This window comes from Hypomesus nipponensis, chromosome 2 (genome assembly GCF_054491055.1).
Source record: "Hypomesus nipponensis isolate SF chromosome 2, ASM5449105v1, whole genome shotgun sequence".
NCBI lineage: Eukaryota > Metazoa > Chordata > Actinopteri > Osmeriformes > Osmeridae > Hypomesus > Hypomesus nipponensis.
The window spans coordinates 17,357,804-17,382,503 of NC_140362.1; the positions used below are offsets into that span (position 1 = coordinate 17,357,804).

General features: G+C 39.3%; 1 protein-coding gene and 1 long non-coding RNA gene across 5 annotated transcripts; one reads left to right on the plus strand and one right to left on the minus strand.

Annotated features, from left to right (window-relative positions):
• Positions 1–5,898: 5,898 nt before the first annotated feature.
• Positions 5,899–22,740, minus strand: plcl2 (phospholipase C like 2). Of its 3 annotated transcripts, XM_084708724.1 has the most exons (9): positions 22,601–22,740; positions 22,183–22,239; positions 21,964–22,047; positions 21,610–21,885; positions 15,105–17,588; positions 13,594–13,797; positions 10,971–11,046; positions 8,168–8,277; positions 5,899–7,847 (listed from the first exon to the last, which is right to left on the minus strand). In XM_084708724.1, exons 4-9 carry the CDS (start codon positions 21,862–21,864, stop codon positions 7,653–7,655), a joined length of 3,324 nt encoding a protein of 1,107 aa, XP_084564850.1. In that variant the 5' UTR covers positions 21,865–21,885; positions 21,964–22,047; positions 22,183–22,239; positions 22,601–22,740; the 3' UTR covers positions 5,899–7,652. The 3 variants fall into 3 exon arrangements, with proteins under 3 accessions (XP_084564850.1, XP_084564848.1, XP_084564849.1); XM_084708722.1 differs by lacking the exon at positions 22,183–22,239 and having other exon boundaries at positions 22,601–22,655; XM_084708723.1 differs by lacking the exon at positions 22,601–22,740 and having other exon boundaries at positions 22,183–22,560.
• On the plus strand, positions 9,819–11,764 carry LOC146301095 (uncharacterized). Of its 2 annotated transcripts, none has more exons than XR_014768763.1 (5): positions 9,819–9,955; positions 10,329–10,433; positions 10,571–10,729; positions 10,990–11,048; positions 11,420–11,764. It is a non-coding gene; the product is annotated as an uncharacterized LOC146301095 (long non-coding RNA). The 2 variants fall into 2 exon arrangements; XR_014768764.1 differs by lacking the exon at positions 11,420–11,764 and adding an exon at positions 11,218–11,407.
• Positions 22,741–24,700: the final 1,960 nt, after the last annotated feature.

A 24,700-nucleotide genomic window follows, 5' to 3' on the forward strand; every position in this document is an offset into this window, starting at 1 on the left:
AGATGTAGTGTATTATGATAAGATAAACCTGTGATAATCCTGACAAACCATTAAAAAACTATGGTTTTGATACACAACAAAGACTCTCAATACAAAGTTGTTTTTGACAACTCCTTACTTCCTTACAGTAGTTAATGCTCTTTGCTGTGTTGTTTCACTTCTACTACTTTTCTACTTGAGCCAATGCCATTCTAATGTCACAGTCTCCAACAAGCAGTGGGCTCACCACTGCACCTAAAAAACTACACACTTAGATCTCCCCTCTCCTAACACCCACTATTTAAAAAACCTGGTAAACATGTCTGTCTTCATTCATTATTTTCTTCCTCATCATGATCAAGCCTCTCAATTTAATGAGGCAAATAGATATTTCTGCAGTGATTGTCTCTCTCCCTCAAAGTATTAAGACTATTAAATGGACACATCTGTTTTTAATTAGAAGCTAAAGTCACCTCGACGCTGCCTTCCATTTTAATGTACTTTGAACACTGATTCCATCATGTCTCCTGCTGATGAAAAACTGTGGTGTTGCTCTGTTGCTCTTAGTAAACAATTGTCTAGAATGAGATGAAGAAGGATGGGGTGACTACTTATACAGCACAGAGGCAAGAGTGGCAGGACAAGCACACCCATCTCATTTAGTAATTTTACACTTCTAAACCTGGTTCATTTAAATGAATGACCTTTGCCCCAGTACAACTTAGTCTTATAAAGCATATGTCTACAATTACAGTAAACCATGGATTTGTTTAAGATATGGTTTGGAATATTTCTATATAGTTTAATATTGTATGCCTTTTTTAGTTGCTAATTGTTTTGATTTATATGCAAATCCTCATGGACTATGAAGATAGACAAATAGGGTTCCTTGTAACATAAATCTTTCCGGCATCTCACAAAATAACATGAAATATGCAGTTCAAGTATACTGCTGGAAACCATGTCGATCCAACACAAGCAGTATAGGCTGTGCAGTGGAAAAGGTTAAACTACCAATCAGCTCAATGTTGTTTTTGAAATTGCAGCATATGTGCACATGGTAAAACAGTCCCTCTTGGAGGGCAGGTGAACTGAATTGTGGGAGTGGATTGTTGCCTCCTGTAGGCTGGTAGGGAGAGTGGGCAGGTGTGAGACTCCAGGAGACTGCTCTCTGAGGCAGCTCCCAGTAGAATACGACATAATTAGACATGGAAAATCATGAGCTCCTTCAGGGAAGAAAAAGTGATGAGCGAGACAGAAGATGCCATCTAGTGGAGCGTTCTCACATATTTACATTATGAAATTCAATTATAATATAGTACAATTTATGTACAATTTGCAATTGTATGTAATCAACATGATATATTCTTATCAAAAACTCTGTTCTTACATGGATAGTATCACATTGGGTGTGAACATGGGTACCATCTATAGTTAATTCTTTGATTCTGTGCATGCTTATCAAAGCCAATGATAGTTTAAGAGGTCACATGAGATATGGATGCCAAATGGTGGTCATTGTAAAAAAAACAGATGTATTTAAATGACAGACGTTTTAGCACTTGGCAAAAGGTGGTGAGGCCTTTTTGCCAGTGTTCATAATTAAATATTTCAATACCTGTGGATGAGCTACCTGCTGTGAAATGGCTATTTATAGGTTTTTGGGATGGTCAATAAAGCCTGTTTGCTATGCAGGAGGAAGCCTTGTTAGGTGGTCAAAGAGGAAGAACAATTACAGGAACCAGATAACCAGGTCTCTGGCTCTGTTTCTCCCTTTTCTGCAGGGAGTAATCAAAACATTTACAAACTATACATGTATGGCAAGAACTGCCTTGTAGTATTCCTCCTGACCACTAAGGGTCAGTATAATACCAAGGATTTGTTCTGTCCTCTAATATCCCTGTGAGGAAATTGGTTTAGATCAGGTTACATGTTTACTTTGGAGAAAGGCAGGAACGTAATCAACTTATACATCCCAAAAAACAGCATGATATTAATCTTCCTCAACAATATGGATGGAATTACCTACCGGAAACATCCCCATACACTAAAAATTGTTTGACCTAACTTTGTTTCATTGCTTCAATAAATGTATGCAGTTCATTTCAGAATGTCTAACAAAAGCTTATGTTTCTGTATGTCTTTTTTTCCAGAATTACTTATTTCTGGAGTGGTCCAGTCACAATGGGAAAGCGAAGGATGTTACACTCTCAAAAATCATTATCATTTAACTTTGTTACTTAACTTTAACATGCTCCAGTTTGAACCCCAATGCCATTGAAGTAACAAATCACCTAAGGATATTCACTAAATAAATAATTCAGAGCCTACACAAGATGTTGACACAATTAAAATCACTCCGTCCGAGAGAGTCAGAGAGAAAATCTCGAAGGTGTGGTTCTCGGTCACAATCCCAATAGTGTGTCACTCTGGGGCAGCTAGTCATGAACAAATATTGCCATCACATTACAACAAGTGTAACAGAGTTAGAACCGTGAAACTCGCTCCTCAGGTATGTAACAGGCCACCCACATCAACGAAGAGAGTGTGGCTACATCTGTTACATAGCCGTCACACAAGGTTACAATATCTACCATGTAACTACATAGCAATAACTTTAGTACCGAACTGACATGTAGTTACACTTCATTACAGTTTAGTGGTACAAGTTATTTCAGAAGTTAAACTTTGTAAGGGGGCGGTTGGTCCTTCCAGGTGTAAGTGGATGTTAAAACCCCTTCCCCATCCTGCGCCTTCTTACACTTTTGTAATAACGTATTACTAACCTAATAACATTTAATTATGTCACAATTATTTTGCTACATACTTAAATGGTAGTTAATGTATTGTAATGTCAAGTGTTACCAAGAATGTTTACAAAATGTGGTTACTAATGCGACACATTACTGTGTATAGGACTACCCGCAACTCTGTGCAGACTCTGAACTCCAAAAATGGATCATCATCCAGGCAGGAATCAGCTGCTTCAGAAATTACCTTAACATATTTCCCTGTGCTCAATGGCCCATTGGCCACTCTAATCAAGACAGAGAAAAACAAGGCTATTACTGACTCACGATGACAAATAGGTCACCCTTTTTCGAGTTGGATGGACAATGCTTGTAATCTAACTGGCATTATTCCTATTGGCAACTGTACAGTGTTCTCCAGTATTCTCCCGAGCACGTGGTTGATCAGTTGTTCAAAGTTCAGATGCAGGAATACTGCCATTGTTTGTCAGAGAATGGACAATAATAAATTAAAAAAAAGCCACGTTAAATGACTCATTACACCAACCTTTGTCACCAGCAGTTTACGTCAGCATTGTCCAGCCTTAAATGTGAACCATTATGTGGGGGCAACAAACACAATACGTATACAGTTTGTTTTGCACTGAGGAAAGAAAGTACAATTCTGACAAGACTAGGGTCATAGAATCATCCCAAACAATGGCACACTGTTCAGTTTTAAGAACAAGATGTTATTGTGTAAAGCCATAACAAATTAAACAAATTAAGGCCGTATGACACTATTACTAACTAGAACAATTATTTTACACTTGTTTCTAGATTCTTCTACTTTGTTAACTAGTTTATCTAACTCACTTCCACATGCACAGTATTCCTGTACACTATCATGTAAATCCAGAACCAGGAATTCAGCTCGGTTGTCAAATGTTTACAAACTAACACATGGTAATATAAAACCATCTTAGTTGTACCTCAAAAGATGTAAAAAATTTTTTTTTTTAAGATAATACAAAAAACTGTATATAAAGGGGGCCTGCATAATGTTACTTTGACAAAGAAAAAAAAGTATAATACCATGCATAGAGAAGTAGAACATGGCACTTTACAGTAAACTTGTCTCGTAAAATAAACTATTTAAACAGAGCGCCCCACAGGCCTGGGGCATGATTGTGCTGTGTCCATGCTTATGTGAAAGGCATAGAGCACTAAGTGCTCTGGACGAGCATCGCTTGTTTGTCACAATAGGCGCTCTTGAGCGTGAGATTTTTCTGGGCTTTGCAGTTTAAAGAATGAGCATTAAAGGCTCAGCATAAAAAGATATAAAGGGGGAAAAGTATTCAATTTCCAAAGAGTAGTTTGTTATTAATGAGCAGTTGGCTTGGCTGCTTTGGGCTATTTATAAAATTAAATCAATTTAATTTTGAAAAAAATAAATGTATATAAGAAAATAAGGGATTGTGTACCATGAGTAAGGTGGAGAGGAGGCTTTGAGGAGGAGCTCAGAGAGTGAACACTGACCTTTGCATGGCTGAGACTACTCCTTCCATTAGTTCAAAGGTATCTCCATGCAAAGACAAGATGGCCGGCACTAGAGAGTGCGGATGTGTCCATAACTAGTGGCAGCCTCGGCTTCATCATGGACAGGCAGGAAAACTGGGCCCTTGGAAGAAAACAAGAAAGAGATCTCTTCTCCCATCTGACCATATACTGTAGCTCTCTAACATTGCTTTAATCCATAACTGGAAGCACACATACCAACTGCTCGGTAGTCTTGAAAAATGGCCTCATAAATAATAATTTAATGGCTGATGTGCACAACTCCTACATATTCAGGTGTAATTGATCTTAGATATGTAAAATCTTCCCTTCTCAAAGGCATACCAAAACTGACAAGCTGTATATTTGGAATGTCCAAACTGTTTGCTCATTGGAATGTGTCTTCACTGGCTGTTGATACGAGGGGCAGACCCTTGTCTTCTCTTTGTGGTGTGTATGATACTATCCAGACACTGTTTACTCTCCCTGGGCATTCACAGTGCCACTCAGATGAAATCAAATCCCCTCTTTTGTAGTGCTAAGAAACAGAAAGCTTTTAACAAAGACATGAAGCATACATAGATCTGTCTTGTAATCTATCTTTCATCTAAACTTAATTTGATATCATTTATACTTAAAAGCAATTCATAGATTGTTTCTTTAATCCCCCCCCCCCCCCATTTTCCTTTGAAAATGCCCTGCACTCGTCATAAAAGCGTCAGAGCAACAAGATAGAACTAACATGTAAGATAATTGTATCTGCAGATTGTGCTCGATGTGTGCCATACATACCAGCTCTGTGCACTGTACATGTATTTGCATACATACCATCCTGTGCAATTTTACAGTATATGTACATGAAATGCTTATCCGTGTGACTATGTTTATGCATGAATGCTGTGTGAATGTGTAATGTACAAAATGATGTGTGTATAATCGCCAGTGTAAACTCCTGTCACGCCCACCCAGCGATAGTCCAGTGTGGGTGTGATTGTGTTAAGTTTTTCTGTTTGTCACCCTGACTTTCCTCAGTTTGTGGACACGCCCTCCTGTTCTCTCCCCGCACCTGACACCAGTCACTCATCAGCGCACCTGTTATCGATTAGCTCATCAACCACCTACAAAGACCAGCCCAACTTCCTCTCCCTGCCGGATTGTTTGTTTTGTTCCCAATGCCAGCCCAGTCTGCTTTATTGTTTATTAAACAGATTATTTTTGCACCAGTTTCTTCGCCTGAGTTCTGTCCCCTACCCTGACAGCTCCACTGTAGTGTGTTTGTATGCAAGCACTGAAAAAAACATGCTGGACTTCAGCTCAATTTCTCTTGGCCCTTTATAATCCTACTGTATCTGCACACAGTGAACTAATCGAAAACTGAACTAAGACTGATGCTTAAATCCAAACTAAAACTTAAATTAGCCAAATTTAAATCAAGCCCAGTCAATGGGAACATTTTATAGATTAAATTATATATTTAATAACACAAACCATAATCAAAGTTTTCCTCTGTTAAATCCACGTAAATTGTAAATGTTTGTATGCCACATTCAAGGAACAGGCCTGTCAACAGGGTCATCCTAAATATACTAAATTGTAAAATACAAAATTACACCACTGACTTAATACCAAGTACTGTATTTTATGTAGTTTATTCAGAGGGCTTTGAGGATTTGACATATATAAGCAAAAAGGAACCTTTTTTTTTCCCTGGGCAAAAATGGTTTACTAACAGTTTTAAATACAACAACTGTCACGGCACTGATGTTCATCAACAATGGTAGTCCCAGCAAGTGTCCAGTTAAAACACTGGTGGTGAAATGGGAGATTCAGAGGTGGTTGTGGTGGTACAGTAGTTTACATGGTGAAACATTGTCTCAGTTCTGTGGAGAAAACGAGCAGCAAACTAAAACGATGTAACTTCACAGTCCTGTGTCAGCTACTATTTATAGTGCCTTGCAAAAGTATTCACCCTCGTTTAAACAATTTACCTTTTGAACCTTATTGCCTCTGTATTCATTTTCCTTCCAATCTTCTAAAACATACGGTATGTTTGTGTATTATATTTGTTATTAATAAGATAGTTAAATTCAACTTTTAACTACTTTTTAACCATGTCTATACAGTATCTAATAAAATAGAAAATTGCCTATTTTGTTTTTATAGGTTGTTGATTGAAATCAGTAAAAATAAAAGAAATTGGGTGAACACTTTTGCAAAGCAATGTGTATTTCAAATGTTTTGGTAACAGTTTGTGATTCTGAGGAAATTAAACCATAGGAAATAATGTAATGTGACAGATCTTCAGAGAGTTCTTTCTTTCTCTCTTACCCTCCTTCTGTTAATAGAGTTGTGCTTGAGGCACAATTATGTTTCATTGTCATATGTTGGCCACCATGGCTGCCACAGTCTATACTGCTTAACATTGATTGCAGAAAACAAATTCCTGACATCATAATCACAATGTTTATGGTTATTTTTCCTATCAGATTTAGGTTATATTTATGAGACCCAGATTTCCAGCCTTGGACCATAAATCCGAGGCTTCCATTCTCTTACTGCTCTGAACGTGTGCACAGAGAAACTCTCAAACTGGAGATTGAGCTACCACCCCAACCAACTCAAATCTGTTATAGACAAATGCAATTGTATATTTTCATGGACAACCTTTTACATTTGTATACAAAATATTGTATATGTAAGTCATGAAGGATGCACATTGCAGAACAAAGTAACCGAAATCCATATGCACACATACATACTTTGGCAGACAAGAACAAGTTTGTTCATGTAAACAGCTCTCTCTTCAGTTCCTCTCAATTCCTGTTCCCATGTTCACATTCACAGCTCCAGTCTCTGAAAGGTCAGAAACCCTTATTTTGTGCTTTATAAATCCTTGGACCAATCAGTGCTTCTACTCTGAGGGCTGACCTAGGTCCACAGTATATACGTCCACTGTCTCTCCAAAGTTTGTCACAACTGAGACTGTCCCCTGGCTGCAAGTACACATGCACCCCAGTTTAACTAGAGAGTCCTAAATGGGCAGACTGGTTACCATCAGGATTGGTAAAGAGTGTGTAAATAGTTGCACAGATATGGCAAACGACCAAGACAAGGGGTTTTATGAGACTTCGCGCAGCTTCAGAACACTTGGTTTGACTTTGGCACTTAACTTGGATGTGGAAAACACTTTTACTTGTGCTTAAGTTAGAGAGATGGAGAACTACATTAAAAAAGATGTTTGTGCTACGAGATTAGGAAAGGCTATAATGGGTGTATGATCTGTGTAAAACTGGGTTAAGGCTCGGTAGAATCCTATTTGGCCTGGACGGACATGGGGAACATGTGTATTCCACTGATGCAGGGTGCATCAGGAGTGAAAGGGAGTCCTTAGACGTCTTGATGGGAGAGTTCCTGCACTCCAGTGTCCTTCTCGGGGATGGCCTCCAGGCTCCGGCGGCCCCGGGTGGACTCAGAGCCTCCAGAGTTCTCCTTGCACAGTTCACTGGTGAGTGCGGCGTAGTGGATCTGCTTGAGGTTTTCCTGGACCTCTCCTCTGGCATGCTTTAGCAAGTCTGCTTGGCCCTAGGGGGAGCAGACAAGGGGGTGTTGACAGTCCTGATATAATAGAGAGCAAGTACCAAAATCTTCACATTTCGTCATGAACAAAGTCACAACACAATCCATACTTTTTCCTGTAATATATTACAATGGCTTATTTATGCCAAAATCTTCTTTGAACGGTATTCTAGCATGGTATTAAAAGAAAGAAAACGTTGGAGTTTTAAGTTTTAGTCAAACAACTGGTCACATGAAAAGAGAAATTCCGAACAGCAACACACTAGAATGTTTTCATAAAATCTAACAGCAGCTTACATTGTGTCACCTGTAGTGGGAATCCTTACCTTGAGAATTGTGATGTTCCAGGTGAAGCTCTCCACAGCCTTGTGCAGCTTTCGGCCCTTCAAGCCCTCCTTTACGGCCATATCGTGAAGGTTCTCATGAAACTCCATCGCTGGGGGGTGGGGGGTTAAAGGAGTCAGAAGTCATGAGTTGTTTTTTCTTAAACAAAGGAGATGCTGATAAACATCTAGAATTTACCTGCCAGGACTGCTGGAAATGTCTTCTAATTCAGAGGTTAGTGTCACTATAGTAAAATCACAGTGAATATGTTTCTATAAAACACGGCTGCCTCAAAAACGCCTTGTTAAATTGAGGGTTTTACAGCAGGTGTGCCTGTGGGACGAGGCTGCGTGCGCAATCTGTCACATTGACGAGCTGTGCGACTTTGCACTGCAAAGTTTTGAATATTTGAACTTTTATGCGAGTCAATAAAGCGCTAGAGAAAGGTGCTCAAGAAAGGTGCACTTGCTTGGCGCTCAGTAACCTTTATTGATAACTATACATAAGGCACATTTATTGAATGAACAAACTTTGCACCAATAATGAACACATGCAGCCCACCCATCCAAAACCAAAATGTTAACAAATGTTTTTAACATTCTTATTAAGGCTTAATGAATCCTTCACTGTCAGGGTTAGGGTTAGAGGGTTAGTTAGGTGTGACTTTGAAATGTTACAGTAGGTAGGAGAAAGCAAAGGAAAGGGCTAGTGTGGGCAGACACACAACATCCTCTCACTCTTGATTAGCATCAAGGCAAAGATTACATTTGTGTCCTAAGGAGATTTTAGTTTATTTTCCTCTCTTTTCTGTACTTCTCTGCCCTTAGGTGGCTGACTGAATGCCCCTCACCAAAATAATATGCCACCAAATGTCAACATCACAGTCATGGTTGACGTGACTCTGGTTTACTGTGTAGTCTCTAAACTATTGTAGGCTAGTCACTGAGGAGCTTACCGTACTTGCAGGACAAAACTTTACCGGAACTATCAAATACTTTTGGTCTAATGTAGTCATCACCATAGCAAACTTTGTTGAAGGGTGGTCTGACTGCATGCGTAATTGCTGTTTGGTGCTTTTTCAGGTCTAGGTTAGCGTCCAAAATGGTTGGTGTTGTTACCATGATAACACCAAATACATTTTATGTGCTAGTATGAAGTGGATTGCTTGTCAATTCTGAAAAGGGCTGATGTTGGCACAGTGATAACACAAGTGTGCACGCATGCCAGCCTTAGACCTAAAAATGCAAGAATGTGGAAATGAGCCAATGTCATCAATTATTGATGACGCCTAAGAAAAAGCATTTTATCTGTTAGCATTGCTCTACTGTTTTAAGCATTTTGAATCATACGAATCATACATTGATATCATTAACATTTATTTCAGTTGTGCATGTTGTTTAATGTGGTGCATGGATCAGACAGATTTGCAGATAACATTTTCCCCACCCTCTGGTAAAAAGCTGTAACTACAGTCCACCTGGTAGACACAAAGAATGACTGTGCTGCAACTACAGAGTCCATCATGTAGACATGAGGAATGACTGTGCTTGAGATGGAGCTTGCATACAAAGAGTGGGTTGCTTGGCAACACACTGTGGAACTGGGGAAACATTTCAAAGCATAGCATTTCAAAGTCAATTCTCTATGAGTTTATGCTCACTGACAGACATTGTATGAAGGCGATTAAGGCTCTCAACAGCCAATATCAGAAACAAACAGGGGCGTATAACATCAGGTGGGAGATAATATTGCCAAGGACAACGAGGTTCCAACCAGAACCAAGTATTCCAGTGGGTCATCTTTTAATTTCTGTGTCTAGAACTCAGAGTTATTTTTATGATTCATTATAGGCTTACAGGTAGTTTGGAAATTAGACGTCAATCATCAAAACCTCTTCACAGTTATATTAGAAAGTTAAGTTACATTAGATAACAACATGAATTATCAATAAACGTGTTAATTCATGAACATGTAAATTCAATTCCCTGCATCTCTACTGAAAACAGCTACTGATCTGGGACATGCTTTTCTGTTTACTTCTTGTTCAGATTGCTTTGCACTTTGCACGCTGTGGCATTGACTGAATGTTTAACTGTGTTCGAGTATTTGTGTACAAGTTCTGTCATGTATCTGGCTACTATGACAATTACATTTTCCTCCTAGGATTTCAACTAACTACAACCTATGTATATTTTGGATGGAAATCTGCATTTAATGTTTTGCTCTAAGCATGTCCAAGGAGTGATTTTTGGCCCATTTGATGAACAGGCAAATAGTTTAATACATACTTTCAATATTTAATTAAAACAGTTCTCAGATAGATTTATAATATTTGAATGCAGTGAAAAGAGCTGGAAAATGTTCTCATTGTTATTTCTAGATGATTCCCTTTGATTTCCTATTAGATGAGCTTGATCTGCACATCTTTATGCTGTTCTGGTCATGGTGGCAGCTGGGGCAGCTGTCTTTGAAGTCGTTTCACTCAAGCCATAGATGTTTACCCCACCTAGCCAGGCCCTATCGCAGCCAAGCTTTTAATTAGAATCGCTGCAATTTTGAAACTGGTGAGTATCAAAAAACAGTCTGGATCACAGTGTTTCAAAGCTGAGTGAAGTCCAGGTCATGCAAATAAGTCTTACATCATAGGGATGGGAGTGGGGGCATAATGAGTTCATCTTTTTGTTAGTGTAATCTTTGTGGCATACTTCACAGAGGTTTATATAAAAGAGAGGAGATCTAAGGAGCGGTACGTCTTTGCTTAGAAATGACCATACATGGGCTTACATTGACACTATTCTCTCTTACCTGCTTTTTGGGTTTGCAGTATTCTCTCATAGACCCCATCTGAATGTTCCAGCAGTGTCTTACTGGTCTGGATCACCTGTGAGTAGAAGAGGATGCAACTATTAGGCTATTTGAGCCACAACTGTGTCTTTTATTTTTTTCTGACAGCCTGCGGGCTGAATGCCTATATTTTTGAGTATTACAAAGAGATCAGTAAGTAATTAGGTACTCCAGTAACTGCATGCTGTTTGTTATTATTTTGAAACAGAGAAGGGTGCCACAGGTAAGTACTTGTATGAGGTATGTGTCTCGTGTCATTGACTGCACAAACCTCAACAGTCTTTTGCTATTCTTTGGCTGGGGCTTTGTCATTACGGTAAAAAAATAAATCTTACAAATAAATACAGGGAGTTAATAAAAGGATCCTTTACGTTCAGGACACAATTTACCAGTACTTCATATTCCCTCAGTGACTAAAGAACACTGCAAGGTGACTATCCTGTCCCACGGCCAAGACAGAAGCAAGGAGGAGATGGGGGGGGAACGACAGTGCCAGGTCACTTTCAGACAGACATTGACCGGCAACGCACCCCCAAGATCAATCCCTTTGCCATGCCAATTTTCCAGCCAGCCAGCCAGCAAGAGAGAAGACAGTAAAGGAAGGGGTTTATTGCTGTTTAAGAGAGTTGTGCCAGCAGCTAAGGGTAACTGTGACACTGCACCGCTAGATGTTCTACTTCCAAAAAACATAAATAGCCCTTCCCCCTAAAGTTAATCCTAGATGGCAAAACAAGGAAACATAATGAATAATTTAGCTTTACAGAATAAAATGTACAGTTAAATCTCTATATTTCAAGATGGGAATGTATTTTTTATGGCTCCAACCTATGTCTTTCTACATTACATTTTTGCAATGCGCCATGCTTACAGAGTGGACGGTCTGTGTGTCTAAGGAAGGGGGCGGGCTCATTGTGACAGTCCACAGCTGCAGTACCAGGGCACTGAGCTGTCATGCATACTGTGATTATTTTACTTAAGGGTGAAGAAATTACTGCCTTGGTGGCAGACATGGGACCACTGAGGAGTATTTATAGCAAACACTAAGGTACATGGGTGGTCTTAAAGCTAGATCAGTTCATTAAATAGCATTCAGGATAAGTATAATCCATTCATTTAACTGTGTGGCATTTTACATTTTAAAATCTCAATAGAATGCAAAATATATTAGTTAAACCATGACGCACATTAGGGTCAACTGCTATAGTGTTGTTAATATGCTCATGTAAAGAAACAGAAAAGCAGCTGGGTCCGTATTGTAATTGGTAGGATTTACAATTTGTATCTTTGGCTCTTTAGATGCTTATAACTCTGCTTATAGTACTGCAAAGACTTGAATAGACATTTGGTGAAGGTGGTAATTGATGGGAGTAGGGTACCAATTGACCAATGACCTAAACAGGTCCCTTTTTCCTTCTTTATGAAACCTCTAGTCAACCAATAGGCAAACCACCAATCATTATACAAATACAGTACCCAAAGTAATACAAAAGATTTTAACCGTCCAAAGTACTTTTGGTGAGCTTTAAGTAAAATATAACTTCTAACTCTACACTACTCATACTTTTTATTACTATGCTAATACCAATTAATTTAAATGTTTTTTAAACGTAATTTTGAAAGCTTTTTAGCAAGCACTTCCTAGCAACGTTTACATTTTCTTTAGACTTTCTGTCACGGTCTGCAGTATGTGCAGACCGTGTGTTACCTTTCTGGCAAGGTCTGCAGGTAAAAGTTTGCATTTTATTCATCAACGTCAAACATGACATATGTAAAACATGTAAATAGCCTAAAGTTTGCCGCTAGCTCTATTGTTAGATAAGCCTAAGAACCGAGATGAAAAACTGCGCTATCTTGGTGGGCAAATGAATGAGTACCTCGCTTATGTTCAGATCGTCTCCTTGCGGTTTTTTCCCGACACAATCAGAATCATTAGCCTACTGCTTAGGCCATTGTCACTGCGGCTCGCTTTGTGTTTCAAACAGTCTCAATTGTTTCAATAGTCTCAATTGTTTGTGCTCCGATTTGGGTTGCAATTACTTTCGTTTGTGCTGCTTTCATTTTTTAGATATTAAAGAATGTTTTATAGGTCATCCTGAGGTCACTCATCCCCCCCCCCCCCACATATTCCGAATGAACCCAACATAGTCTCATTTGTTTGCGCTTCGTTTCTGTTGTTAACATTTTTGTTTGTGCTGCAGCGGTATTTTTTATATTAGACATTTAATTATGGGTGATGACGTCACCAGCCCCCCCACTTGCTCCAAACTGATTGTAAATATACCTATAAAACATTCTTTAATATCTAAAAAATGAAAGCAGCACAAACGAAAATTGCAGCACAAACGGAGCACAAATGATTGAGACTATTTTGACGATGTTTTGCGAGGCGGGGGGCAACTTCAGTCAGGTGTCAAACCAATGGCCAAAATAATGACTACTAGTCAACTAGGACAGGTCTTTACTCGGGGGCAACCCTTGTCAGCTCTGATGTCAACAACAATTCAATAATTTAACACGACACATCTAACAATAGCGAAGATAGACTGTCAAATTAAACAGACAATGATGTATTTAGTATACTTACAGTGTCATAGACGTTGACCACCTTCTTGAGGACATCGGGTAGCAGTCCTTGGGGTTCCAAGATGGGGTACTGCTCCTTCAAGTTGAATATTAATAATGGGTTGTTGTCTGCCCCAGTCAGTCGAGAAGTTAGGGCCAAGATGCACTGCTTCAAGTTAGCCACAGCTGAAAGGCCACACAGCTCTTTGAAGGGCACTATGGCATTCTGCAGAAAGAGGGGGAAGTTTGGATAAGTACGTGTGAGCAGGTGTACACATAGCACATGGGGTTTACATGAGCCAAAAGTACTTAAACTATTACTCATTTTAATTTAGTTTCACAACGTAGCTATTTTTCTACATAAAACAACATTTGTGTTGTTTATTCTTCCAAGTACTTTCAAGTTGAGTTAAATGAAAACTGGTTGTTTCTCCATATTTATGCTACCTAACAACAACTGAAATGACGGTACAATAGAGGCTTTCAGGAAACCTTCACCACAGTAAATGTGTATGTTGATAGAAAGTGGCTTTGTTAGTCGCTCAAGTCAACTGGCCATTATCATTGCAGTGCACCAACAATAACAATTGTATACACACACTTGTCTACTGTTAAACAGAGGACAAAGTAGGAGACAGCCTAAGGCCGTGTTCAAACTTGACTTCTTTTTATATAAAAAAGCGCTGCCTTCAGTGCCTTTTGAGCGCCTTTTGCCCTTTCAGAAAAGCACTCATCAAGCGCCTTTCTCACGAGAATTCTGTAACCTGAACGGGAATCATACATTCTAGCGATACATTATTATCCGTTTTTTTCCGTTGGTTACTTATTGACAGCTAGCTACTATGTCGAATAAAATGCAATTACTTGCTTTAGCTTTGGCGTTTGAGGGGCCATAGCCTGGTAACTAAGGTAAAAGGTTACAAGGGAAGGTACACTCGTACCTACTCTCCTCGTCCTGATTGGTCAGCTGTCAGAAAGGCGCTTGACGTCACCCAGCGCTTTTCTAAAAAGTGGAGAAAATTGTACTCAAAAAGGCGTTGGGTAAAAGGTGTCCGCCTTTTAAAAAGTCGTCCGCCTTTTTCTATTTCCCATTGGGTTGCATGTAAAAAGGCGCTGAAGGCAGGCAGCGCTTTAAAAAACGAAACAAGTCAAGTGTGAACACGGCCTAAGATCTGTTGTACAGCATCTTAAGGCCAGTGTTATCACACAATGAATATGATGTACACAAAGCTACGATAATAAACCTTTGTACACAATGTGTAATGAAATGCCACCATGACCAACAAGTTTCAGGAATTTAGTATCCAGTTCCCTCTATTACATGTCAATACATGTAAAATTGTGAAAATTGCATGAAAATATGTAAGCAATGCTGTTTTAGAGTGCCAGTGACTGATGAGTATTAGTCTCAATATGTACTAGACTATGTAAATATCATTTAGATACTTCAAGGGACATTCTCCTTCAAAACTCATCTGTAATTTACACCACCAATTGAATAGGACAATAAACATCTTAAAGGAAAGTTCATACCTGCATGTTTTCTCTGAGGTCAGTTGCCTCTTTGAGTGGCAGAGTAGCTGTCTTGAATACATCATCAACAGGCTTGATCGTCAACACCCTCATGGTGGCGTACTCCCGACTCTGCTTGCCCTTGCGCACAGACAACCCTCTCTTGTGGGGCTTACCCCCACCCCTTCTGTTCGTGATGGCCACATGGACAAAAAGCCAGGCATGAGGCAAAACCTCACCTGTGAGGGATTGCAGTGGAATGTGCCGGAATCCTGGCTGCAGACACTCAAAGGGAATTGTGTATTGGCCAATGAACTCATCGCCAATGTAGTCATCATCCAGAACCACAAAGCGCACCATGGCCAGCTCAGGGAGGTTAATCTGGAACTCAAAACTTTCATCAAAGAGTGGGTTTTCCCCATTTTGATTGACTGTTTTAGTTCTTTGCTCTGCACAATCGGCCGGTATACCGTGAATCTCCACATAAATGTAAGGATCGACAACGTCCCCTTTAGCTCCTGAGCCTTTGGGTTTGGGAAAGTTTTGTCCACTAATAATCTTAATGTGCAATAACTGTGGAGAGACACCAGGCACTGAATCTTTAGTGTTGGCACTAAAGTAAGACACCTGTTCCCTCATGATGGCTGGCCTCAGAACATAACCACAATTCCCATTCTGACGGAACCAGCCAATATTTAAGTCCATCATCAGACCTGGTGTCTGGTAGTTCATTGCCACAACTTGGCAACCACACTTCCAGAAGGCCTGAGGGTTCATATTACTGGAGTCAATTCGCATTGGGCTGGGGTACACTCGTGCCAAAAACTTCTTGTTGTAGTTCACAAAGTCTCCAGGGAAGTCGCTGGCACATCGACTGGCAAAGACTTCATTAAAAGAGCAAAGCTCCCAGTGCTTCTGGCTGTGAAAGGACGTTGGAAAGTCTTTGAACTCAGTTGATTTACACAAGGTTACAAGGTCGGAGAGGTCCTTTGACAGTTGGAACTTCTTAGGTGCAACACTCTGTAGTTCTCCAGGCTCGATGTTCATTCTTTGGGACATCTCAGCACCTTCATCCTCATCTGTTACCTCACCTTCTGAGCTTGTGCAGTTTGCGCCGAGCTTCTTCCCCTTTAACAAGACTTTACCCTTCAAGTCACTGGGTGAGGGAAGGTAGCTATCCTCTGGTTTGGGGGGATTCAAGTGGATCCTATCCCCAAGAATCTTTTTCAGATGCTGAAACATGACCTTCTGCTGCTTTAATGAACAATGGTTTTCCAGACATAATATTAGGGGGAATTCAGATGCCACAAAAGCATATTTGTTAATGATGTCAATGACACTGCGGAAGACTATTTGCGAGGTCATTGTATGGCCAGTGTAAATGACAGGTTCATTGTCTGGTCCATCCCATACATCTAGTTCAACACTACGACAGCCCATCTTGAGTGCTCTGATGTACCCGGTGATGTCAGAAGGGCCTCGAAACTGATCCTCAATTAGGTAGGTGTTGTGGGAGGCATTGATGTAATAGTGGGATAGAGGCTGATTCATGTCCTGGCAGACAGTTTTTTGTTCTGGGTCAAAGATATGGCACTCCTGAGACATCAGGTAATTCGTTAACCCATCAAGTGAAAGCCAGCCCTTCATCTGACCTTCTTTAGAAGGTTCATAGTTTTGAATGACTTCCAGACTTGTGTCTTCACTAACTTGTGCCATACCCTGCTCAGCCTCCAGAAACATCATTAAGTCCTTGGTGTCCAGAAATTCCTTATTGCTAGAAAACTGGACAAGAAGGAAGTAAATTTCTGGTCTTGTACAAAGGTCATGAAAGACTTCAATGAATTCTTCTTTACTCACGTCACAACCCATCTTATCTTTCGCTTTGTGGAGCTCCTTGAATTTGAGTTCTATCTTAACATGTTTAAGTCCAGGGTTAAGTTTTTTGATTAGTTGTACAGCATCACACAAACTGATGTGCTTGCTATTGATGATCACAGCCTCATCAAAGAGTTCACCTATCCATGATGAGCGCATGTTATTCTGGCTGCTTTCAATCATATTCAGAGTAAGTTTTCCATAGGATTTCAAGTATCTAAGCCCAGTCACCCATATGTTAGCTATATCAGCTGAATTTGCCACCAAGTCCAAAGATTCATAGTTCTCCCCATAGATGATTGAGAATGCACAGTCTTCCGATATTTGATCATTAATTCCATTGGTTCTAAAAGTGTCTGTGTTCTTCCCTGTCCGCACCTCCTTAATGGACTTAACATCAATTTTGGCTTTGTCGGACTCCTTTTTGGAAGGCTCCCACCTGAGAGACTGCATGTCTGCGTCCAAGAGGAAGTAGCGGTGATAAATGCGGGAGTTTGAGCGAACCTTCTTCAGTTCAGATCCGTCCACCATGGCGTTGATGCAGTCACTTGCACTACTGATCTTTTTTTCTGTTGGCATGCTACTGAACGACACAGTCTTCTTCCTCTCTTTGCGCTGTCTTGAGCCATCCTGTACAAAAGAAGAAAACTAAAATAAACAAACTAAACACACTCATCTGAGCTACCAGTTCATAGCCACATACATCAGTAATAACATTTCAGAAATGTAGCAGAACTTTGAATGTTTACACTCTGTAGACAGATTATTAGATACATCTAGAACCCCCCACCCCTTTGCCTTCAAAACGTTATGCATCTGCCTCTGTATAAGCATGTGCAAAGCACATTGGAATAACTATTAGAGCTTTTTACAACATACCTTAAGATATGCCATTAGTCAAACTCCTATACAGGTTGAGCATTCACCATCAATTTAGAAAATGCTTTAGCCTCACTATAACCACTCAGCTCTCATCCCTATCAGTTATGCTTACCCTGAGGCTTGCCATGTGACTTTACTCTCCTTTGTACGCACTTACGAGAGTAAGAATGCTCATGAAAATCTAGGCCTGTGTGCTTTACCATAAGGAAAAAGTCAATTGGAAATTAATCATTTTCAGATCAAAGGAGAATTTACTTCCCCACATATATTTGGAAGACTGTTAAATTGCAGGGTTTAAAGTGAAACATTGGACTAATTGATTTATGATATAAAAGTGTCAAATTTAATACTTAATATATATTGCAAAGCCCAAGAAGAAAGCTGCCAGCAGTGGATGAAACAGTGAAGGAGGACCCATTTTCAGCCTAATACCTTCAACCAACATAGTTACATTTACATTTAGTAATTTAGCAGACGCTCTTATCCAGAGCGACTTACAGTAAGTACAGGGACATTCTCCCCAAGGCAAGTATGGTGAAGTGCCTTGCCCAAGGACACAACGTAATTTGGCACGGCCGGGAATGAAACCAACAACCTTCTGATTAATAGCCCAACTCCCTTAACTGCTCGGTCAACTTTTGTCTCCTAGCTAACTGGCTAATATGTTGTCATTTATTTAACACAATGCAGATGTGAGAAAACATTAGTAAAACTGGATTTTAAAAGTATGGTTACCATTTGCTGGTATTATTACTACTATTACCTAGCTAATATTATTATTACGGGCAAACTAACATTATCCGCTGTAAAGTTTAACTAGCTAATGACAACTATAGTTTGGGTTGCATTGTCTCAGTGCTGGAGGTTTAATGTACCTTAAATTTTATAGACTATAAAGTTGAACATTACATCCCAAAAGGCAATTTCAAATTAATTTTCCTTTAATTTTTGTAGCATTTTGTGAATGGATGGCCATCCACCAAGTATCCTAACACTGTAGTTCTGTATGCTTTTGCTTCAATTATTTTTCCTTGTTGATTTAAATATTCAAATACTCCTCCACTGCATTTTCCATTTCATTTTACCTCGATTTGGAGGAAATTGCCGAGGTAATACTCCAAAAACAATACCTTTATTACGGACCGGCAATATACTACTTTTCCCCCTCCATGCTCCATACCCTTAGAAGGGCATCTTGACGGAGTAGCAACAGTAAGTAAGGTGGATGGGCTTTTACGAAAGATGTATTGGCTCGAAAGTAGCGGGCAGCTCAAAATTGAAATATAATTTATATCTCACTTCAACCAAGCTGAATTTGTTGCTAAACAAAACAAGGACCTCATTAACTTTTACAACATGTTTTTACTTTTCTTTGCTTACAAAATAAATCTTAACTATCGTACCTTTTACATTGCATGCTGGTGCAATAAAAATATTTGGGGTAAAATGTCAAGACATGCTTTAAGAAGCATAAATGGTTTGTATTTCCATTTTTTCAACCCCTGAGCAGATGAATTATATAATGCGATACCATGTCTGAGAAGACCTAACCTAGAATAAACTTATACACTATGGCTACATTTCTCTAGACAGTCTCAGCTGCTGGATGGTTTAAGCTCCAAGGGAAGAAAAAAAAATCTAAAATGCATGACTGAAGATAATCCGCATGATCTGGACAAGAATGTGGACTTTATCTGCAGGAGAGCTTTCATTTGTGTTGACCTCTAGGTGTGGCTGCCTGCTAGCCCTATGTTCCTGATTTACGTTGAATGGCTTGGGCTTCCAGGCCCGGGTTCCGCCTCAGGATTTCCTCTTCCACTTGATGGGGACCAGCATCAGCCCTCCAGGCAAGAAAACAATACAGCCAAACTCCCCTGTGTCTTAGTTTTTTGTTTTGTTTTTCGTGAAAAAACTATTTTTGTTTACATAAAAAGTAAAGGGGGCTTTCCTTGCCAATGCTCATTATTAGGTGTGTATTCAAATGGTTGGTATAGAGGTACAGGCTGCTTGTTTGTATTATGATATTGTTTTTATACTGTACTGTTTATTTTAATACAATGTACCATGGCTTTTTTCTTCATGAGTGTTAACATTGTTTAATCAATTAGCCTCATAGCAGAAAGGATCAAATAGATCAGATCTATCATATTGGTGTTAGATCATTGTGGCCAACAAAAAGGTTAATCTGACCACTGAGCAGTGTTTGACATAACGTTCCAACGTGCATGATTTGCTTTCAATACTCAAAGGGGACCTTAATCTGGACTAACAGGTTGTGTCTTGTGACCAGGCCAACAAACTGTGAGAGCTGAGGCCTCTCTGAGCAAATACTTTTTCTTTTTTTTTTACCTGAACTAATAATAATGATCTTGTGAGTGTTAAAACCCTTTTCCTGGAATGTTAAGGTCCTGAGACATGTACTATGCCTGTATGCTGTCATATGTCTGAGGAGCCACTACAGTCCATCCAAGAAATGATTTGCACGTCATGTGAACTGTAGACGTAAAGACTGCACAGGGAGAAATGCATTGTAAACTATGGGATAGATGTTATGGATTCAATTGTTTAGTCTAGTGCCTTTCAATAGGGGTAATTCAAGATCAAATAAAATTGAGAATTGTAAAGAGCGGAGGGTGGTTTTTAGTCAAGTTTAACACTCCTAGGGAGTGACCATGCTGCTACTCGACGCCTAATGGCTAATGCTCTGGGCATTTGATATTGTGATGCCACCTCAGGTACATTTGCTGAGATTCTGAGATTGATACCTAAACCGCCAGTAAACTCACCTAGATTGTCGGATCAATACACCAAATTCTTTCAATTTTGCCTGGAGCATTAGATGGCACGCAGGAGTATTAGACGATACCCCACGCAGTCCGCGGTTCCAGAACCTTGGCCTTAGTGGCAATGTGGGCCTATCAGGTCTAGGCTTTTTGATTTTAACAAAGTTTTCAGCATCTATGAGCAACCAGTCAAGCAGACAACCTTCAACTCTACAGTGTAATATTGACTTAATTAGTCTTTTCCTTGGTCCTGTAAATAAAAAATCTATAAGGAAACACCTGTGTACAAAGCAGATAAGTTGTAACATAGGCCTACTGGATATAAGAGACCACTGTCTCTGAAAAACAAAGACTTGAAGCCTGTCTGAGCCTTAATGTAAAATATTTTGAGATTAATTATTTCCTACTCCAATGTACTAAGGAACAATGCCACCAACTGAAAACCAAGAGTTCAAGACTGAAATTGTGCTTTTCCTGGATTAAGAAAACAAAAATATAGAAAACAAAGAAACAATATTGGAAAGAAGTAGGCTCTTACTTAAACTGTAAGACACTTTGTAGAAGTTCAAAGAGCTGTTCCCGGAGTGGTTCCCAACACACTGTGTGTGTGTGTGTGTGTGTGTGTGTGTGTGTGTGTGTGTGTGTGTGTGTGTGTGTGTGTGTGTGTGTGTTTCAATAGGATAACTATGTGTTAGCCAACTGAAACAAAACCACTTACTTACTTACTTTCCACTTAGTAACCATGGTTAGTAAATAAAATATGTTACAGTACACCCAAACCCATTATTGCGTAGCAAGCCCATGCATGGAAGTAGGCCTGGTTCATCAGCATATATTACTTGATAAATAATGTAATAATTTGGTCTTTACTGGGATGACCATGTTGTCTAGTCGACATTTTCTGGACGTTTATATTGGACAGATACAATGTAAGCATATGCATCCGGTTCTAATGATATACAAAACTCTATATTCTTACTGTATACCTTTATAATGCTGCTCCTGAGAGGTATTTCAGATTTGGCATCCAATGCCAATGAAGTATTGTTAGCCGTTTCCTGTCCCTGGCTGTCAGGGAGGAAGATTAATCCAGAGACAACCATGTCTGGCGTTATTCCACAGTCCCCGTTCAACACCGATCCTTCGCACTGCGTCTTCCCAGTTGTCTCATCACTGGGCACTGTCGTCGTATCCCCAGAATTTGATGGGGACGAGCCGCTGTTCTCTCCGAACTCCGCCATAGGCACTTCACGCACACAAACCTAGCAAGGAGCGGTCAGCTGTTGGACAGGCGTTTCTGTTGCAATGTTTGTCTTCCAATTTCCTTGTGAACGTATTACCTCGTTAAAATATCCGCACGTTCCATAAAATCTTTCACAATTTACAGGACACTTAACAGTGACGAGTCCTCCATGGTTAATGCTCTGTAAAAACATACAAACCATAAAGGATTTATCAGTATCATCTAGAGAAATGTATCCACAGCCATGAAAATACTACATATCCAACGTCTATGTGTGATTGCATAAGTAATGAATTAAAATGACAACAGTTGCTACCTTGAGATTTGGGTTAAATGTAATAGGCTTCACCTCCTTGGCAATTCATGTATTGTCCTACATGCGCATATTCATACATCTTCTTTAACACCCAGTAAGAGCATTCCCTTCTTCAACAAGTTAAACAAATGCTGTTCTCGAAGCATGATTTGTGTCTCATCACACAACCTAGCTCTTGGCTACAGCTAGCTGGAGCTATCTCCAGTACCACTAGTAGTACCAGCGAGCAAGCAACACGTTTACTGTAGACCAACTATGCGCTGGCTAGGTAGATTGCTCTAGGTATAACAAACCAAGGAGATATGCAAATTATGGTAGATTTACGAAAAAATTATATGTATACAATTTGTATAATAACTTTGATATGTGTAACTTAATAACACAATGAATCAAACATTTCCATAGCAACTTCACTTGCCTGGTTTGATGAGGTCTTATTTAAGTGTCAGAGCTTCATTCTGATCTGCTGTGTGGTGTGGGGCGGATGGGAGTAAAGAAAAAATGCTACTAGGTACCTACACTACGCTAAAAAAGCATCATCAACTAGATTAGTTAGTTTGGCGAAATATCTAACGCTAGTTTGTAAAACGTCTGCTGCTGATAGGGCTGAGCTGGCTTTACTAGTAGCCCATTAGCTACACTGTGCGCGGTGAGCTAGCTACGTAACAGTAGTCTGTACAACGTAGCTCAGTTAGCCCTTTACTGTAACCAAGTCTATTCAAGCTCAAACCCTTAATATTTTTCGAACAAATTGCTGGCTAATTGTCTGTCCCTGCAAACATTATTCGTCCACATATTTGCATTGAAGTAAAGAAAGTCAGACTGAGCAACAGAAAACGGATAGACGAGGTCTTTATCAAAACCCTAACAGGAGAAACCTAACAACCTGTGCATTACCTAGCTAGCAAGCTATCTGAGAGTCATACTGCTTCCTTTTGATTTCTGGACCTTGTCTAGCGCAAGCAGCAGCGCGCTACCTTGCACGATTTAAACGTTCAGATTGATAATGTCAGGTTGATTTCTTATTAGCCTTCATATTCTGTAGCTACTTGTCTAGGCCTGACATAAACAGTAACTACAAAATATTGCTAGTGGCCTAGAATGTAAAGTTCAACTGATCTTTAACCTATGGTTCAGATAATAAACTATAGTCATGCTATTGTATCATCTTAAAGTCTATAAATCCTGTACAGGCAACAAAAAAAAAGCAATTCGTATAAAAAAAATACAACAAAATAGGTACAGTAGTTAATTTTTAAAAGAAATGTTGTTTATTAATGTATTTGTAAATAGAAAGCAGGTTGCTTAATGGTGGTGATGATTTAACTGTTGAAAATAAGCCTAGTTTGAGCTCATCATAGCCAAGCAATTGACGGGTGGAGTTTCATTTCAGAGATGCAACCTGGGACATATGGAGATGATAATATTACATTAAAGTCAAATAACATTATTAAAAGTTTATTTTAAACAGTGAACAAACCCATTATGATTTAAAAGACAGATTTGCAGCTATTTTCGCTACTGTGGCTTTATTTAGGCTAGGGCGTACTGCATGAGAAGTTTTATAGTAAACAACATCACACTTTCTTTAATTAAACTGGTTTCCGTTCTGTCATGTCGACCATTGTAAAAAGCAGCCTACATATTGGACAATATAGCCCTCTGCTGGTGAATTAACCTATAGCTACCATTTATGTTTTTGTTGTCTTCATAACCATTAGGCCCTACTTCACCAAGGCCAATGTTAATTTTAGTACTAACGTGCGTTTGTTTGGTACGTTTTAAGACCAGAGAGTTGTAGAAAAGAAAACTGCATGTGTTTGTACAACACAAACAATATATCAGTGAGTCAGATTTGTTTGGAAAACCAAAGTGCAGGTTATGAACTAGGTGCCATTTCATGTTCATGCAAGCTACATCACTTGAAACCTTTTCACCCAGTTTTTGCAATTTAGTTATAGTCTTTGATCTTTTTTAGAGTCTCACTATTGTATTATGATTACATTATTTAAGTTTGTCTTACCCTTTTAAATGAACTGTTTCCCCTTATTCTCCTGAAGTAAGCCACACCCACGTTTGGTCCAAACATTGCCCATTGTGGTAGAGCTTGGACTGAACTGAACTGGAATGTGCTTTTACACATTATGTAGCTATGCAACCCCGTACATGTGAGTCATACACTCAATTTCATGACAGAATGTACCATTTTAACTATTCAAAATAAAGGTAACACAAGGTATTTTACTGGAGTTGGAGATTTGGTTGTTTTGTCCCATTTCCCCCAAACCAGGTAATAATTTCATTGTTTGAAATGCATTTAATGCCACATTACAGAAAGGTTTAGCATAGAAATCCATAAATGTAATCATTGTCGATTGATATTAACAAAATACATCCAACATTTCAGAAATAACATTTTAAGATCAGTGTTCTTTGTGCAAACTTCAATTTTTAATCAAATTTTCTTTGCATTAAATCTAATTCTGTTTGTAGACAGCAGAAAGCTTTCCACTGGTCA

What these genes read in the sequence shown, in the direction of transcription:
- plcl2 (XM_084708724.1), bottom strand. Translation starts at nt 21,864, where the DNA reads ATGGCGGAGTTCGGAGAGAACAGCGGCTCGTCCCCATCAAATTCTGGG. An exon ending in TCAGGAGCAGCATTATAAAG is followed by an intron (nt 17,589 to 21,609) that starts GTATACAGTAAG and finishes TCTTTTGTACAG; the next exon opens with GATGGCTCAAGACAGCGCAA. An exon ending in GGAACATCACAATTCTCAAG is followed by an intron (nt 7,848 to 8,167) that starts GTAAGGATTCCC and finishes TGCTCCCCCTAG; the next exon opens with GGCCAAGCAGACTTGCTAAA.